The sequence below is a fragment of the Amblyraja radiata genome, chromosome 35 (genome assembly GCF_010909765.2).
Source record: "Amblyraja radiata isolate CabotCenter1 chromosome 35, sAmbRad1.1.pri, whole genome shotgun sequence".
Classification (NCBI taxonomy): domain Eukaryota; kingdom Metazoa; phylum Chordata; class Chondrichthyes; order Rajiformes; family Rajidae; genus Amblyraja; species Amblyraja radiata.
Genome location: NC_045990.1, coordinates 2,704,317 through 2,723,667, shown reverse-complemented (window position 1 = coordinate 2,723,667; position 19,351 = coordinate 2,704,317). Strand labels below are relative to the sequence as shown.

Here is a 19,351-nt window from a genome sequence, read left to right as displayed (position 1 = left end):
GTCTTGTTTTATATTCTGGTATGAAATAAACTGGGGAGTTGTAATAAAAAAATTCACGAGATGTTGGCCTACATCACATGACAGCTGCACCAAGTTGTTGGTGTCTTACCTCGTATATTTTGTCAAATGGATCAGAACTTTGCAATCGCACCTCTGCTTTAGTTTGATAGATTTCATAGCAAAGCCAACCACTAGTTTCAAATGGGTTGGGCTTTTAAGTGATTTTGGGACATTTTGTTCATTTGACGGCAAGAGAATGGAAGTCCGTGAGCCAAGTGTAATCTGAATAATTTGATTAACTTGCTTCATGAATGGTAATAGCTAAAGTTTTAATTTAATGATTGCATCGGTGACATACTGAACAAGGCATTAATGACAAAAAAAAATCTTGACTGTTACTTTCCTCCAACTGGAATAAGGTGTACCAACTCTTGAACAAAAGTAAATTTAGGGGTGGCGCAGTAGTAGAGTTGCTGCCTTACAACGCCAGAGACCCCGGTTTGATCCTGCCTGTACGGAGTTTGTACGTTCTCCCTGTGACTGCATGGGTTTTCTCCATGTGCTCCAGTTTCCTCCCACATTCCAAAGATGTACAGGTTTGTAGGGTTGATTGGCCTCTGTAAATTGTCCCTAGTGTGTAGGATAGAACTAGTGTATGGGTGAAAGTTGGTCGGAGCAGACTCGTTTGGGCTGCAAGGTCTGTTTCCACACTGTATCTCTACACTAAAATTGACTTTTTCATCAATAGAATTTATGGGTTCTGAATTAATTGCAGGAGTAAATTGGAAGTTTAATTAAATAAATGCTCTATTACATGGCACATTTTCTGTATATATACCAGCATTGAAAGGATCTGTTTTGGTACAGGTCTCTATTTGATCCTGAATTTTATAGTGGTTTTTGGGATGCCAGGTTGATCTTGACTTTCAGATTTGGCTAAGATTTTAACCATCTGGTACTTGGTACATCTCCAAAATTGGTGCTGCTAATGCAATGATTGACAATGTAATTTTACACAGTGCATTGTTTTGAGCACTTGGGCTCAGTATTCCAGAATATCCATGATAAAATGACCTTATTTGAAACTCTGGTCAGTAATGAACTACCAGACCATTCAATTTTGCTGCAGTGCAGATGTCACCAAGTTCAGAATATGCAGTGGGAGACTGAGAAATGTAACAATGCAACTAATTTACTTTTGGTGCTGAAAGCCTGTGCACCAAACAGTTAGACCTGAGAATGGGCTTAAGCTGAACATGTAACAACATTTGGACACTGTTTAACAGTTTCCCACTGTATATAAACAATTATATGGTGTTTTTGAAGTTTTGATATTGCCTGTGGATTTACTATTTGATCACGTCTACCAAGCCTTCTAGTTTGTCAATTCTTTTAGGGACGCTGGACCTTTGACCAACTGGACGCTCTCTGTCATGGGGGCCTGGGCAGTCGACCTTCGTGGGCAGCGGGGGTTTCCCTCGGACAGAGCCCCAAGCCTACTTTGATAGTTTCCTTTTCCTAGTTTAACTAACAACATCAGATAGTTCAATAATGTCATATCAGTACAACATTGTTTTCCTCACATCACCAATAACACTAGACTAGTGGGTGTAAAAAGCCATATAGGATATATATTAGGGATACCTATTACAGAATATAATGTCAGAGATTAGTACACATTCTTTTAGACACAATCATTGTCCAGATGTACACTAGTGTTCTCCCCATTTAGCTACATAACAAAGTAAATTCATTAGAAATGTTGAGAGTCTTCACTGCAACTTGACTTTTGGTGGGGAGCCCTGTTTGCCCAGTCGGATGCTGCCGCTCCCCGCCGCATGACAGAAACCCCTTGGTCAAACTGCCTGTCTTCTTATTCCACTCCATCAATAGAAACAGTAACGATGAGTGAGCCTGCGGATGTATTGGACAGGCAGAAATGCCTAACCGCCTTGGCGTCCCTGCGACACGCCAAATGGTTCCAGGTTTGGATCTTGTTCTTACATTATTGTCTAAAGTAGAAAGTTTTTTATTAAAATTATTGATTCTGTTCATTTTGTTAATTGCGTGTGTTGAGTTGATTTCGGAATTTTTAATTTCTGTGCAACACTTAGCTTCTGTCTTGGCACAGCTGCTAATAAGCACTTAAGTAAATGACTATAATAGTAAGATGGACAAACTATATATGGGGTGGGGGTTTTAGGAATTAATGTTAGTCTTTTTGGTATAATTGCATTGTTGCTGCTTTGTGTTAAGAGTAATTTTTATGGAGAATACTGGATTGATAATGTAGATTTTATTTTAAATGTAAATGGCTCTTACCCTTGACAAAGTAGCACTGCAGATATGAAAGTTTTGTACTTTATATTGAATTTGAAACACGAGTCAGTAACTGCGCACTAACTTTCCGCTCCATGGTTTTGTAGGCCAGAGCAAATGGGCTGAAGTCATGTGTCATTGTCATCCGAGTTCTCCGGGATTTGTGTTCAAGAGTACCCACATGGGCACCACTTAAAGGATGGGTATGTGGAATTTGGTTGAGAAACAGAAAATGCTGTACAGGCTCGTATGGTCAGGCAATATCTGTGGAAGGAAATGGTTAACATCTTGGTTCGAAAGCCCATTCAGAACTGGGAACCATGAAATAAGATGGTTTTAATTTGTGAGAAAAGGAGGAAGGAATGGATCGTTCCAAGGTGAGGCCAGCGTTCCATGGGGGAGAAGCTGGAAATGAGGTAATCTGGTCAATGGGTTAATTGCAGCAGTTAGAACCTAAACAAAGAAACATAAAAACCTATGAAGAAACAAGGAACTGCAGACGCTGGTCTACAAAAAAAGACAGTGCTGAGGTAACTCAGTGGGTCAGGCAACTTCCCTGGAGAGAAGGAATGGGTGACGTTTCGGGTTGAGACCCTTCTTCAGACTGAGAACATGGATGGGTAATGTTTTGGGTCCGGGCCCTTCTCGCAAAATAACTTTCGTAAAAGCTTTGAAAATAGGACATTCGGAGAGCAAGAAACAATGCGCAGCGAGAGACCATGAAGGTGTTAACCATTTCTCCATACAATGCTGCCTGGCTGTCTGAGTGGCTCCAGCATCTTGTATGTATTTCACATTTGCAGTTTTATTTTCATGTGAAGTTTAATTGTTGTGGCATTTTTGTCAGACTTGCATTCTGTGTTCTTTGATCTACTTGCCTTTCTTATTGAGCCGTTTTTTGAGTGCATAAACTAAACTACTCGCCTACCATGGCTTCTGGACAAATCAGCAATTCTATTTTAAAATTTTCACCTTTGATTCCAAATAGCTTATGACCCCACCCTTCCTTTCTAATTTCCAGCCTTACCAAATAAATGATTCCTGCCGATCATCCCCAAGTTTATTTATTTATGTTATAAATGATAGGATAGAATTAGGCAGTTTGGCCCATCAAGTCTACTCTGCCATTCAATCATGGCTGATCTCTCTCTTTCCTCCTAACCCCATTCCACTGCCTTCTCCCCATAATTCTGACCTGTACTAATCAAGAAAGTTTGCAATTCAATCTTCTATGATGAATGGTTCTCATTTTTTTGTCCCCTTTTCCACTTCACCCTCCTCAATCTTTGAAGGACTTGTCCAATCTTGACTGCTCTGTTTCACCTAATGCTTAGGTCAATTTCTTTTGTGTAATTACGTTTACAGCCATGGTCAGAACTTAAATCTTTATTTTTAATTTCAGCCGTTGGAGTTGATCTGTGAAAAAGCTATTGGAACTGCAAATAGGCCTTTAGGTGCGGGAGAGGCAATGAGAAGAGTCCTGGAATGTCTAGCTTCAGGAATTTTAATGCTTGGTATGTGTTTGGTACAGTTGGTGCTTTTTACAAACTGGAATATTTTCATAAATGTTACTGCAATTCAACTGTATAAATTCTGACTTAAAAATTATTTAAATGGTAAAGTTAGTTCAAAGTGTGTTGGATGAACTGTAGATGCTGGTTTACTCCAAAGATAGACACAAAATGTTGGAGTAACTCAGCGGGACAGGCAGCATCTCTGGTTAGGAGGAATGGGTGACGTTTTGTGTCGACATCCTTCTTCAGAATCGTCGCCCATTCTTTCAATCCAGAGATGCTGCCTGTCCTGCAGAGTTACTCCACTATTTTGTGTTTATACTCATACTTAATTCTAATTTACATCTTGATGGCCTGCTGCCACCTCATTGCAAAGGAAGCAAACAAAGATAACTTTGGTGTGCTGTCCATAAGATTATAAGAACAACAGAAGATATTTCACTCCTACCCTCTTAATGTGAGATATGAGGAAGCTTATAATTGGCATTAAGAGGCCTCTTTACCTTGAATCCCTATTTCTGTCTTGTGGAGGATGATTTGTGCGTGCATCAATTGTCCTTGGGTGTAGGAAGGAACTGCAGATGCTGATTTAAATCGAAGATAGACACAAAATGCTGGAGTAACTCAGCAGGACAGGCAGCATCTCTGGAGAGAAGGAATAGGTGACGTTGCGGGTCAAGACCCTTCTTCAGACTTCAGCTTGAAAAAGGGTCTCGACCCAAAACGTTCCCTCCAGAGATGCTGCCTGTCCTGCTGAGTTTGTGTCTAATTGTCCTTGGGTATCTGGGTAGTGATGTGGTCGAGGCCAGGTATAATTTTCTAATTATGAGAAGAAACTGCCAATCTGATCAGTTGCCTCCTGCGTTTCCTTTTAATCTAGATGGACCTGGGATCTATGATCCATGTGAAAAGGATGCTATTGATGCTGTTGGTGCTTTTACCAGACAACAAAGAGAGGACATAACACAGAGCAGTCAGGTATTTTTTTTTAAAAATGTGTTTTATTGCCTTTTATTCTCTGCTTTTGAATTGCAGTGCCTGAACTGTGTTAAATCTTTATGTTTAGCATGCCTTGAGGCTGGCTGCCTTTGGACAGTTGCACAAGGTATTGGGAATGGATCCATTACCTTCTAAGCTCCCTAGAAAACCGAAAAATGAAAATCCAGTGGATTATACAGGTGGGAATAGCAAACTGTCAACATTTAATTATTTTTGCTAGTCTTTTCAGATATAATGAGATTATTAATTTATGGATTAGACCATTAGTTGTTTTCCTCACTGCAATTCCAACAACTTTGTAGCAATTTATTCAATGACTCTTTAAATGTTTAAATTTCAAGATTCCATGGGGCAGGAAATAAGATCCTGCATTATAATATACTCATGATACATAGTAATGCACCTTGCCATAGATTTAAAGGCTGCCTTTATACACATTATTCAATGGAACTCGATGAAGAATTAGGTTCATGTATCGCCACATTGCTCAACAATGGCGAATATAACTGCTATTTAAAGAATTGGTAATGAAGCAACGTTACAGCTTGATTGGAGTTTGGACATAAAGTTAGAACCAGGAGCCTTTATAGCCAAGCTTCTGACCTTTGATCTCTTATTTAATCCTTACCCTTCCATATCTCTGTGTTTCACTCTCCCCTGACAGTCTGAAGAGGGGTCTTGACCCGAAGCATCACCCATTCCTTCTCTCCAGTGATGCTGCCTGTCCCGCTGAGTTACTCCAGCATTATGTTTCTGTCTTCAGTGTAAACCAGCTCCTGCAGGAGTTTGGGGAGGTGTGGATTTAAGTTGTGACTGTGTGGCAATGAAGTAGCAGATAAAAAGGGTAGTGACATTGAAGACCAAGATTAAATTAAAATTTCAAAACAAAACTACTACACGTGCTCAATCTGAAATTAAAACACTCCTACAAAACGGTCACAAGTTGGTCAGTATCTCAGTAGAAAGAAAGGAAGTCTTACTTTTCGTTAGTGGCCTTTATCATGTGGGGATGCATTATACAGTGTGTACAATTGGACATTATTTTCCAGTTCCAAACTAATCGAAGCCTCTTTAATTGATCACGCTGTTCACAAATAAATTCTATGTGGTGCTTTTTTTTCGATGGGAAAGGTACTAATAAATCTTGGCGTCTGGACATCGTTGAGAATTCCATAATAAGAAAATAAGTTGCTTTTATACTGTAAATGGCAGTAGTTCGTCAGTTGGATGTTTATTATTCCCTGTGTGAAATATTACAGTTCAGATTCCTCCAAGTGCATTCAGCACCCCAGTGAAGAGGCCAATGGACGAAGACTCCGGTGAGGACAAGTCTCCAAACAAAAAGAAAAAGAAGACCCAAAAGAAAGGCAAGTTGGCAGTGATGTCTATGGCTTCATTAGACGTTATCCATCAATACATTTTATTTGTTGAAAACAACAGAACAGTTCGCTCAACACTGCAAGTGAGGTGTTTGCATCAGGCTAGATATATAAATGACTGACAATTTATACTGAATGTTTACCTATGTAAGAGTTTGGATAAACATGTATGGAAGGAGGCAGAAAAGCCTATGCTTTTGGACACTATACAGGGTCTAATAAGAAACTTTTTTGTTTTCTGTAGAAAATGTTTGTTAGTTGAAATATCAAATCTGCTGGGAGTTAATCAATTGCATTGAGTTTTCTGTTATCTGGACTTCTGAGGAGAATACTGGCACAGACCAGGCCTGACAGAGTATTAATAAATGTATACACCAAATAGGGTGGCGACAAAAAAGGCAGATCTGAGATTTCAGCCTTCAAAACCCACTTCTTGTTTTGGAGAATGTGTTAGAATTTCCTCATTGTCTCAAACTATTTTGTATGACTGACAGCAGCAGAAGAAAAGATTGAGCCAGCCCAAGCTATGAATGCATTGATGAGACTTAATCAACTACGGCCAGGTCTTCAATACAAATTAATCTCTCAGACTGGTCCTGTCCATGCTCCAGTATTCACCATGTCTGTGGAAGTGGATGGAAAGAACTATGAAGCATCAGGCCCATCTAAGAAAACTGCCAAACTTCATGTAGCCGTCAAGGTATTGTGGTGAATCTTATATATTGAATGCAAAATCCTTGCTTTCTGTAAATGGTGGACTACATTGACATCTTGTAGTGCTCTCCGGGACACATTTCAGACAAAAGATAGACACAAAAAGCTGGGGTAACACAGTGGGTCAGACAGCATCTCTGGTGAAAATGAATGGGTGACGTTGCAGGTCGCGGAAAAGGGAAACATTTAGGCAGTGATGTAGAGAGATGTCGACATCAACGTCTTTCTCGTTTCCCTTTGGATTTAGAAACTTGGTTTACAAAGTCAAAAGGGTAGTATTTAATTAAGATTCATTGATTCTGAGCAGTCTAGAATTGTTTAAAGTGATGTCTACTGCACATTGTTGGATTTGCATTTGAGCACTAAAATATTAAGAATCATTTAAAATTTAACAAAGTACAAGGAGCCATAAGTTTAAAAAAAAAAACAATGTATCTCAACTTTGAATTTGACAATGATGCTAAAGTCCAGAACATCGCATGGATATGATTTCAATCAGCAACTCGATAATATAATCAGCAATATAATACGATGTTGTGAAAAATAGACGTTTGGGCTGGATGTTAAATAGCTGTGTAAGCAAGAACTGCAGATGCTGGTAAAATCGAAGGGAGACACAAAAAGCTGGAGTTACTTAGTGGGTGGCAACATCTCTGGAGAGAAGGAATTGGCGTTGTTAAATAGCTGTGTCTCTTTGCCTTATTTAATTGTTCAGGTGAACCTAAAGGATTGGCCAAAATATTGGAAGGCATCTTCATATAATTTTGGGTGGTGTTGGGAATGATAGGGAATTAGTATTTGGTGTTAGTAAATTACATCATGGCAGCAAATCTAACTATAAAGTTCCATTATTAAAAGATTCCACCAATCAGAGCACAAAGAAGTTGATATCTGATTTTGAGCATTAAATTGATACAGTATCTATTTTTTACTCTGTAGTTTGCCTCTAAAACTGAATTATGATCTAGGGTATCCTGTATTGTAATCTGTGTAATTCGTGTCACAACTCGTTTTCTGACAGGTTTTGCAAGATAAAGGTCTCCCAACAGGAGTGGAACCTGAGAAAATTGAAGAATTGATTAAAGTGGAACCCAAGCCTGTTGTTCCAGTCCCTGCAGCAGTGACTGTAAAACCACTCGTCGTAACTCCTGAGCCTGAGGTACTCTATCCTTTGTCTTCAGTTTGATAAATACCCTTTCTTGATGAGGTGCAGTTTTACAGCAGCTAGGGAGATTCACTCTGGACATGGATCTCTAACATATTATACCCTCTGCTTAGAGACCAGGAGCATATGCTAATTAAATCAGAGCTACATGGTACCATTTATAGCATTGTATATTCAGAGATATGTTACTGTCAGCTCTGCGCATTTGATGCAAGCCCTTGCACTTGTTGGTGTTGTACTCCAAATTAGTTGGTACCTCAGCCCTTCTAGTGCTCTCTCAGATTAGAATTGTCCACAACTGGGGCTGGAGACAGGTGATCTGCTGAAATACTGGAGAGGGGTTGTAGGATCTGGGCAGCCTGCCAAAGCACAGAGGTCATGCAAATCCCCAGCAATGACCTGCACACAATGCTAGTAAGGGTGTAGTACTGAGCCGCATCGCTCATTGTTGAACCGCTGCATAGTTCACCCAGCCTGCTTGATAACTGCCCTCAAAAGCAACCACTCCCCATTATGTCATGGATAATTTCATGGTGGATGGGCCTACAGAATTTAAGGTCTTCCACCAGATTCTCAGCCTGCAAAGCAGAAAGGCTGGTTGGATATCTTTGTAAATAATTGCACCAAAACGCTACCCTCAATAGAATATTACTAAGTGAAGTACTTTTGTTTTGAGTGTACTGAATGACCTGTGTGTAGGCAAGTTCATTTGGGATAGAGTCTAAAGGACAGATTCTGCTAAAAAAAAAAAAATTACTGATCTAGTATTTTAATATCTCCAGAGCACACGTCAGCAAGGTCCAATCTTGACCAAACAAGGGAAAAATCCAGTGATGGAGTTGAATGAGAAGCGCAGGGGGCTTAAATACGAATTAATATCTGAGACGGGTGGCAGTCATGACAAGAGGTTTGTTATGGAGGTAAGGATTAAGTGTAATAACTTCACGTGAAAGTATAAACTATATATTTCCCAATGTGGAAAAACAGCAGATAATTTTGAAGATAAAATAACTGCAGACAATTTTGAATCTGGTTTAATGTCAGTTTTAAAATTAACCATTTTTTTCACCCTCCAGGTTGAAGTTGATGGTCAGAAATTTACAGGCTCAGGTTCCAATAAGAAAGTGGCAAAAGCCCATGCTGCACTCGCTGCCCTGGAAAAACTTTTTCCCCACCAGCCTCCCATGGAAGTAAAGAAAAAACGAATTATTCAGGTGGGTCTTTGAAAACAGCTTGTTTATATTATGCATTCTGATTAATAAATAAAAGCTGGATAAACTTGTGCATTCAAGAGTAACAATAGGTTTTGAAATTATGGGAGTTTCTTGACACTGAAAAAGAATCATTTCTATAAAGACGATTTTGTTGCTCGTGTGAGTTGAAGTACCTAGCATTAAATTTAAATTAATCTTATCCTGTCCTTGCAAATCCCTACATGAGCTTCCATAAGGACCACCACGTGGTCAAGACAAAGCCAGTTTCTTACCCCACCCTTGATTTACCAGCTGCTGTGGCTAAGATAATGATTTGGATGATGTTTCATTATTTACTTCCAGGGACATGGCTGTTGGGGAAAGATTGGATCGGGTTTTATTTTGAGACATTGTGGTCAAAGAGTAAACTATACTTGCAGATTTTGGTTCATCAAAATAATTACTCCTGTTTGCGATTGTATCTTGGAGAAAATTAAATTGGGTATGAAGACATGACAAAAATACTAAGGAGTCCTGGGTTTTGTGGCAAGATGTATGTAATAAGAAAGCCACAGTAATAAACCTTAAGCTTACATTTTGTTTGTATTATGAGTATATTGAAACTTTGACATTGTCCTGGAATCTATTGAGGAAATTTGAACAAATGTCATGTATTTTCATGAGAGTAAAATAATTGGGATTTTGAGAAAACTTGATTGAGATGTTAATATTTAATATAAGGGATGGTACTGAATACACTGCTGCTGGAAGTTTAGTGACCCCAAATTAAAGACCCATGGTGCAGAATTATAAAAATTTGTTGTAGATGTCGATTGTGTAAATTAATATTTGAAGCACGGGTTGCAATTTCTTTAAGAATGGGTGAGAGGTGGTTGAAGGTCTAGATGGAAATGCTGGGTAATCACCAGAAACGCTGTTTTTTTATTAACATTATATATTTTTAAATGCTAAAGCCAAAACTGCAAAATTACTTGCCATGACTTTGAGTTGCCCATTGCATGAAGTTAGTACACCCACCTCAGTGCTATTCGCACAGCCTTAACCGGGCATAATACAAAAAAAAAAATATGCTGACACTATTGTATCTGAACGCAGATGTGGTCTCAGTGAATTAAAAATGTGCAGGGCCAAGTCATGCTGACAGTCACAAAAGACTACAGATTCTGGAATCTGGAGTAAAAATAACAAACTGGTGAAGGAACTCAGTGGGTCAGGCAGCATTTTTGGAGGGTGCAGACCCAAAATGCTGTGTGTCCATTTCCCTCCACAGATGTTGCTTACCCTGCTGCGTTCCGACAGCAGTTTGTTTTTGCCCCATTTATATGAACAACACAAGACATAAAAGACTTTGTATAAAGTATGTCCAGTCTAACGTCCATATATAATATGGAGGAAATGGGAGAATAAACCATTTGTTAGTCACTGCACGTTTACATGTACATTTCTCCATACAGCCACAGCAGCATAATATGGGATTTGGTGGTGGCATGAGCATGGGAGTGCTTCCGGCTGGACCTCCAGCAGGCCCTCCTGTACTAAGAGGTAGAGGCAGGGGACGTGGAAGAGGTGGCAGAGGTGGTTTCAATGCTTCCAACAATTCTGGTTACTTGTCTTCAGGTAAGGTTTTGTTTAAAGAATATAAATCTTGTCTCTAATCTGCAGTTTGTGTTATGTCCCTAATTATACCTTAGACCCAGCTCTGGCTTGTTATTGGTGTATTGTACGTTTAAAATATTCCTTATAATTATTCCATTGTTATCTATTAGCATCATGATGGGATTCATTTTAGTGTCTTGGAACACATTAAAACTTAAGTTGGCTATCCTCTTGGTAGGTTTGATGAAATGTTGTGTTCAAATGTGGGGTGAATGTATCTTCATTGGGCCTTCCATTTCACTCCATAGCTGCATGTTACACTGTAATCAGTATGGAAATGCTATAATCAATGGCTGGGCTTTAATTTATCATTTGTCTAGCCTTTTTTTAGTTTATTGGGATGACGAGATAAGGCATAGAGTTTTGTGTATATCTGCAATTCAAAGAAACCAATAGAAAACTATCAACGCTGCAAGTACTTCTACAATGTTTAATGGATAGGACAGGTTTGGCATGACATGGGTTAAGTGCAGGCAGGTGGGGCTTGTGTAGCATGTTGGTCCAAAGAGCCTGTTACCCTGCTGTAAGACTCTATGACTGATTCTCCTGGATTACTGCACTTGGCAAATAGTCTATGATTTTTTGACACTCATCTGTTGTAATTAATGTAAGATTATCTATCAACTGACACTTTTGCCCTCTCACCCAAATAAATCTCCAAACAGGGACTGGTTATGGTGGGGGAAGCTATGGATATGGTGGAGGAGGAGGAAGTGGTGCCAACTATGGTTATGGATCCTCTAATTCTTCAAGTGGATATGGTAAGGAGTAATTATTTTAAAAGTGCATCGGACAGCTTTATGTGCTGCACATTATTCTCCAACAAATGGCTCACATTTTCTGAGTCCCCCTTTTGGGGCTTGCAAGATAAAAGTGTGATTCTAACTAAAACGTGTGCAATTTTTATTTAGTACACAACCCATTGTGTTTAAATCTGAGAAAGCTAGTTGCCCTCTGATAATCCCAATATTATGGACAGTAACTAAATTTGCAAGGAAATGCCTTTTGGTACCTTAAAAATCATCTTCTGGTGTAAGTTAGTTCCTATCATTAAGCTGTTCACCCGTGAAGATGTAACTCCATTAGAGGATGCCATGTTATGTTGGGATTATTAATTTTTACCAAATTAATGAAATTCTTAACAAATATTGAATTTTTGTATCAAGTTGACTGTGCCAGATAGATTCTTGCAGCTGATATTATGCTCATGAGGCCAATATTTTGGTACGAATCATAACTACCAACTTGGTGGAAATGGTTTATGGGTTTCAATGTAGAAAAATAAAATTGATACATGGATAAAGGGTTTGCCCCACTTTTCCAGACACTTAATTTTTTTTGTTACGATGCCCACATCCAGGTGAAATTCCTGGAATTTAAGCAGAACCAGTTATGTTCTGTTACTGAGACTGGTATAGCAACTCTGCTTGATCTGGTCCTCATCAGGCTGTATGTCAGTTTAAGTGGAAATTGGGAGCAGAAAATCTGGGCCCACCCCCATCAGTCTCCAGGATGATTTGAGTTCCAATCTGGAAATGGGTTTTTGGTTCTGGTTTGAATGATGTGTACTTGATGACAATCTCTGAGCTAGTTGTTAATGCCAGAAGGCCTACTAGTGTGTCTACTAGTACTGTAGATGTGTCCACTGCTTATTGCTGGATTGCAGTTGGCATGTTTTATATTTCTCTGCTTTGTAAGCCACATGAAGCAAACTGCGTTTATCAGCTGAAATTGTACACAAGGAAGCTGCTTCCCTCAGAAAAAGACACTTGCACAAGGTGACAGGAGCAGAGAAATCTAAAAAAAAAAATTGGCATTCGACCTTTTACAAAGCAGGCCTAATTTTTTTTTTCTCTGCTCTGTCTCCCAGCTGTAGGTGACTTTTTCAAAGACAGCTTCCAAGATTTTCCCTCTGGCTAGAGGGTGAAAATTGATTCAAAATCCTGCCCCTCCCAGTTTGGTCTAACTCATTTGAACTGTTGACGCCCAAAATCTGTAGACACTTGCTGGACTATACTGCTTCATCTGGACTCTGGTTTCTTGTCGATACCACTGAAACTGCATATTCACACTGGTTTTTGACTCCGAATTCTGGCATCCATCTGCAGGATTTGTTACTTTTTGTATTGTCAAGACTTGGGGAGGAGTCTTCTGAAAGATCACCGCACCTATAAAGCAATAAATTGTAGGGGGAGGGAATGCCAAAGCAGAGAAGAAACAAAATAATTTTGCTATCCAAAGAAACTGTTCTGATTTGGAATATGTTTTTACCCAGTGATACAATGTAACAAAATATGACTGTCAGCCTGATTTAAATTTAATGCAATTTAAAGGTTGTCCTTGTCGATACTGGTAATGTGATACATTAAACATGCAGCTGGAGCAAAGTAACTTCAATTTTATTTTATGTGGCATTACCGCTATTCACAGTAGAGTAACATTCCCTATAAAACTAAAAAAACACCAGTTCTACATTGAGAACTTCACATTGCTAACAGTGTTTAGCACAGTGAATGGTTATGTTCATTGATGGTAGCAGTGTATTAACAAGTTTCACATTTTGTGTTGGCACTGTATTTATGCCAAATAATTTTGACATGTTTTTGTAGATTAGGTATTGTTTTGAATCAAAATGGAGCAAACATTGAGCTCGTTAATAAAGCTCATACTTATCAATGGTATGTTTATAAATTTTGAAAAATATTTGTTGTAGATCTGGATTAAATGACAACAGACAAATTGAATCTCCGTTTGGCATTTTGCTAATTAAAAACTAACTCCTGGGGGAAAAAACTGCAATCCTGATTAGAGTATTCCTTTGAAAGTGCACTTCTCATACTTGTGGACACTGAATCTTAACCTTGCATTTACAACCATATATGTCCATGTATCAACAAGTATGTTCCACTGAAAGGGTTTTGTCAGGAAGTAGAAATATTTGCTTTTCCCTATTACCATGTTCGATTGAGCCACTAGATCTAATGTTTACATAGATTTTTTCAGCGTGGAGTATTATCTAAAATCCAATGTTTTACTGGTTAAAATTCAATTTTTCAACCAGCAAACTATTTGTGTGGTGGTATTTGATGACACATAAGGATTAGAGCAGGAGAAAGCAATCTGCCCCTTTTGAGCCTGCTCTGCCGTCCATTTAGATCATGCCTGATCTTCTACCTCAGCTCCATTGTACTGTACTGTCCCTGTGTCCCTTGATTCACTTGCTATCTAGAAACCTATTTTGAATGAACTCAATGATCTGAGTCTCTTTAACACTCCTGGGTAGAAAATTCCAAAGATCTGCAAGCCTTGGTACAGATATTTATCCGTGCCTTGGTTCTAAATTTCCTAACCATTTGTGTGTAATTGATCCCTGGTTCTGGGCTCCTGGCAGTGGGGATATTCTGTATCCAGCCTGTAAAGCCCTTCAAGGATTTGTGTTTCAGTGAGATCTCTTATTTTCATAATCTCCAGAAAATACAGGCTAAGCCTATTCAGTCTCTCCTTGTATAGCGAATACCCAGCCTGTCGCCCTTGCTTATACCTTTTCTGTTATTCGCCCCAAAATGGATTCCATACATTTTTCCACAATTCCTTCGTTTGCCATGTTTCGCCCACTTGCCTGTATTCCCTTGGAAGCTTCTTTATTTCTCCCTACTTACAGTCCTACCTACCCTCTACTGGAAAACACATAGATTCCAGCAAATGCATTCTCATGTCTTCACAATCCAACCTAGCTTTGTACTGTCAGCAAATTTTGAAACACATTTGGTCTGTTTTGGCCAAGTTACTGATTGATCCCAGCTGAATCTCGCTCAAAACTGCCAGCTGAAACCCCACTCAAAACCTACTGCATGTTAAGTAATTCCTTGTCTGTCAGTGTATTACTTTGCAATGCAACCCCGATGACCAGCACCTGAATGGACCTCATCGAAAGACTTAAAATTGCTATAAAAACGTCCACTGAATCTCACCTCCTCACCTATCCCATGAGCTACATCGTTGAGTTCCAATTGATTAGTCCACACAAAATTTACTCAGTTCGACTAGTTCTGTTACATCCTTCACATTTTCCAGCATTTTCTCTACTGATGTTGGGCCAGTTTCAAATGATTCAGATCAGTGCTTTATTTTGACTTTGTTCTTACTGGGCTGGGTTATTTGTTACTTTAAATGTGAGTTTTCATAATGTAGATAGAGTATGGTGTATAATGTATTGACCCGGCCCTATCCAAATTTAAATAAAAACGATTTCAGTTGAAGCAGTAAGGTTGTAATTCAAGGGATTTTATGTATGACCTACTTTATTGTGCCTCAACCTTTTATTGCTTGCTTTTTTGTGTTGTGTAACAATTTTTTTCTATGAGAACAATTGTATAGCAACTTAATCAGAACTGATGTCAGGTTGTTTCATTCAAGTTCAATAAAAGTTTTTAACCCGTTTGCTATGAAGGAATGTCAATATGTCCAAGTTGGAATGATGGTTTTGAAGAGCCCAATTGGAACAATTCCAATTATAACACTTGTAAGTAACTTTACAAATCTCTGCTCGCTCAGCAAAAGAAAATTAATGTTCTTTGTTAACCTTAATTAATGATCAAACCTGTCTACTCTTATCGCTTTGCTGTTACCTCCCTCGGAGTATCAAAAAAATGCTTTCAGTAATTTAACACGGTCGGGAAAGCTTTGAAGTTGTCTACATCTATGGCAGTGTGAGTTTTTGCACTTTGAAAAGTCAAATGCAGGAGGAAAGTATACAGTTAATGGCAGGACCTTTGAAAGGGTTGCTGTATAGGATTGGTATACATGGATTTTGAGATCCAAGTCTGTAGCTACTAGTAATACAGTGGTAAAGAAGGAGAATGGTATGCTTGCCTCCATCGGTCGAGGGATTGTGCGGAAGTGTCAGGTAGTTGTTGCAATTTTTTAAAACTGGTTGAGCTGTATCTGGTAGCCCCATTACGTGAAGTATTGGCGGCTTTGGAGAGGGTGCTGCCTGGATTTGTTACAAGGAGAGGTTGGACAAATATTAATTGTTCTCTCTGGAGTGTTGGGGACTGAAGCAAGTTTTAAAATTATGAAAGGCATAGAAGAGGTAGGCAATCACAGCCTTCTTCCCAGGGTAGAAATATCAAAGACTTGGGGGTTTAGCTTGAAGATCAGAGGGACAATTTTTAAACAAGACATGTGGGGCTAATTTTTAACCAAGGGGGGTAGCTGTCTGCAACGTGCTGCTAGGGGTGGTGGTGGATACAATAGTGGTATTTATGAGACTTTTAGGTAGGCATTGGTATTAGTTTATTATTGTCGCTTGCTTAGATACAGTGAAAACCCCTGTTAGTGAGTCAAACCACATACAAGTTCAATTATGCCATACACAATAACAGATAATGCAGAGCAAAAAGCACCAGAGTGCAGAATATCCTATAACAGTATTATAGCATTACAGCTACATTTCAATACTACTGATTCCACCCATAGATTTCATTGATGCCCATTTTTGCCGTTACCATCTTAAAATATCAAGATGAGTAGTCTTGAGGATTAGGCTCTTTCCTCGGTCTGCAGAACTGAAATTTAAAAATTATATCAAGACCATAATGAAACTTATATCTAGGTATGACTATTGATAAAGTAGGTATAATTCCAACCTTTTCCTTCAATTCAAAAGGTCTGTAAATTTATTTTAATATCTGCAGAATCTAAATAACCTTTTATTTAGAGAAAAATAATCAAAAAGGAAGGCCCGCTTATTAAAAGGCAGACATACCAGTAATCTGTATAGACCAAATACAATTTGGGTTTGACGGTCCTGCGCAACATCTCAAATGATATTTCAATAATCTATTTTCTTCACTATTTCCAAACAATTAGTAAATAAAGTGCTGTTTTAATGCTTTTTAAGAGATCAATTTTTAAGATTCAATCCTGATCTCTTAAAGCTGTCTGAAATGTAATTCCCCTGTTGTAATATCTGCTAAATATTGCCACAGTCATCTAATTTGTCTAAATTAGTCTAGCCTAGCAATTGTAAAAATTACTACGCCAATGGTATAAATTCAAGAATGATTCCTTTGTGACCAATGAAGTTTAGTTTAGAGATACAGAATGGAAACAGGCTCACCAAGTCCGTGCGGGCCATCGATCGCCTGTACATTAGTTTTATGCTATCCAATCCTGCACACTAGGGACAATTTACAGGTCAAACTTACACATCTTTGGAATGTGGGAGGAAACCAGAGAACCCAGTGAAAACCCACGCAGTCATAAGAAGAATGTACAAACTTCGCACAAACACCTGTAGTCAGGATCGCACCTGGATCTCTAGCGTTGAGAGGTAGCAGCTCTACTGCTGTGCAAATTTGGCTCAAGTATGCTGTGGAATCCCTCCTTATGAAATTATAAGTGCCTGAATGGTAAGATGATAAAAAGATGAATGTCGCTTTTCCTGGGAGTGAAAGTGGTAATTAGTGGTTTCGAAGAGCAGCGAAAGGAGTGGATCTCTCTGCCAGGCAGAGAGGGGAAGATGTGTCTGGTCAAGATTGGTGTCTTACATTTGTAAATTAATAGACTGCAATTGTTTTATGCTACCCTACGGTTATGTTGAGATGGAAAGGCAGTGCATTTTGGTAAGGAAATACACTGAAATGACCAAGACATGGAAATAGGTTGTTATGACAAAATTGGAGATGAGTAAAAAGATCGGGTAAGCTGAAGGGCCTATTTCTTCAGTTTTACATTAGTCTGCTCAGACAGACATCTATCTGTCTGTTCTGGCCGGAAGGGGACAGAGTAAGCATGCAGTAAATAGATTTGGTTGAGAGCTCCAATTATGGTAAAGGGAAATATTTGTTTCAATTAGAAATGGGATATGTGGTTTGAAGGTCAACAGTAAGACAAATTGTTCATCACTTTACACCGTTTTATTGTGGTGTGGAATGGTACTGGTGAAGAATGTTGAGTATAGAATTTGTGGTTGACCCACAATGAAAAGCCAGAGAGCTAGTTTGTAATTGTAGCCAATAAACTAGGATATAAGGTTCTTTCAGATTGCACCATTTCTGGTCCAAAATTGCGCCTCTGTTTAGTTTTGTTTATTTAGTTTAGAGATACAGTGCAGAAACAGGCCCCTCGGCCCACCGGGTCTGCGCCGACCAGCGATGCCCTCACATTAACACTATCCTATACCCACGAGGGACAATTTTTACATTTACCAAGCCAATTAACCTACAAGCCTGTACGTCTTTGGAGTGTGGAAGGAAACCGAAGATCTCGGAGAAAACCCACGCACGTCATAGAAACATAGAAAATAGGTGTAGGAGTAGGCCATTCGGCCCTTCGACTATTCAATATGATCATGGCTGTATCCTGTACCTGCCTTCTCTCCATACCCCCTTTAGCCACAAGGGCCACATCTAACTCCCTCTTAAATATAGCCAATGAACTGGCCTCAACTACCTTCTGTGGCAGAGAATTCCAGAGATTCACCACTCTCTGTGTGAAAATGGGGAGAACGTACAAACCCCGTACAGACAGCACCTGTAGTCGAGATTGAACCCGGGTCTCCCTCCGGTGGTGCATTCGCTGAAAGGCAGCAACTCCACTGCCGCGCCACAGTGAATGCCCACGTGTGCATGATTAATATAAACACAATCTAAAGAGCACTTGCTTGCAAATTATTTTGTCATCACAATACCCTACTCGGGGAGAGAAACGAACCTGCCCCGTTACAAACGTGTTGCTGCAATTCAAATCCATTTTCATATTTCCCAGAACTCTCCTTGAGTTTCTGTCATTTCCTCAGCACACAACTCGTAATAACTTTCCATAGCTGTTGACAGTCTTCTGGACTCATACAAAGTATGTCGAGCTCTGTAGCACACCCAAGTAGGAGAATTTCCAGAAGGGTCTTTCCCACTCTCACATTTCCACTTACGTCAGAATCTTGATCTGTCTTTGCTCTTTATGCTGTACCTTGGTCACACTGCGAAATAGTCATGCTGGTGGTGCCCAGTTCTGTCTTCTTGGCCCCTTTCTGCCACAATAGAAATACTGCATTTGTTGCCAGCTCAAGCTTTAGAGTTGCTGCCTTACTTCGCCAGAGACGCAGGGTCCATCCTGACTACGGGTGCTGTCTGTAGGGAGTTTGTACTTTCTCCCTGCGACCGCGTGGGTTTTCTCCGGGGGCTCCGGTTTCCTCCCATATTCCAACGACACACAGTTTGATTAGCGTCTGTAGATTGTCCCTAGTGTTTTGGATAGAATTTGGGTACGGGTGTCGCTGGTCAGCGCAGATTCAGTGCACTCACTAAAATTCTCTTCCATTTCTGAAAACCCTTAATCTTGATTGAGTCTCTTGTTTATTCTGAAAGACTGTAGTGTTAATGATAATGT

The 19,351-nt window shown here is 39.4% G+C and overlaps 1 protein-coding gene across 13 annotated transcripts in view; it reads left to right on the top strand.

The window, feature by feature from the left end:
* ilf3 (interleukin enhancer binding factor 3) overlaps nt 1-19,351 on the top strand; it is a 45,220-nt gene that overhangs the window by 19,429 nt on the left and 6,440 nt on the right. For 6 of the 13 annotated variants that reach the window (XM_033050730.1, XM_033050724.1, XM_033050732.1 and 3 more), the window contains 13 exons: nt 1,894-1,985; nt 2,427-2,522; nt 3,722-3,833; nt 4,714-4,811; nt 4,900-5,011; nt 6,092-6,199; nt 6,706-6,911; nt 7,947-8,084; nt 8,873-9,010; nt 9,167-9,304; nt 10,759-10,921; nt 11,626-11,721; nt 15,411-15,482. In XM_033050730.1, the coding sequence (XP_032906621.1) occupies nt 1,894-1,985; nt 2,427-2,522; nt 3,722-3,833; nt 4,714-4,811; nt 4,900-5,011; nt 6,092-6,199; nt 6,706-6,911; nt 7,947-8,084; nt 8,873-9,010; nt 9,167-9,304; nt 10,759-10,921; nt 11,626-11,721; nt 15,411-15,482 (1,569 nt within the window). The other 7 variants (XM_033050726.1, XM_033050731.1, XM_033050727.1 and 4 more) reach the window with 4 other exon arrangements.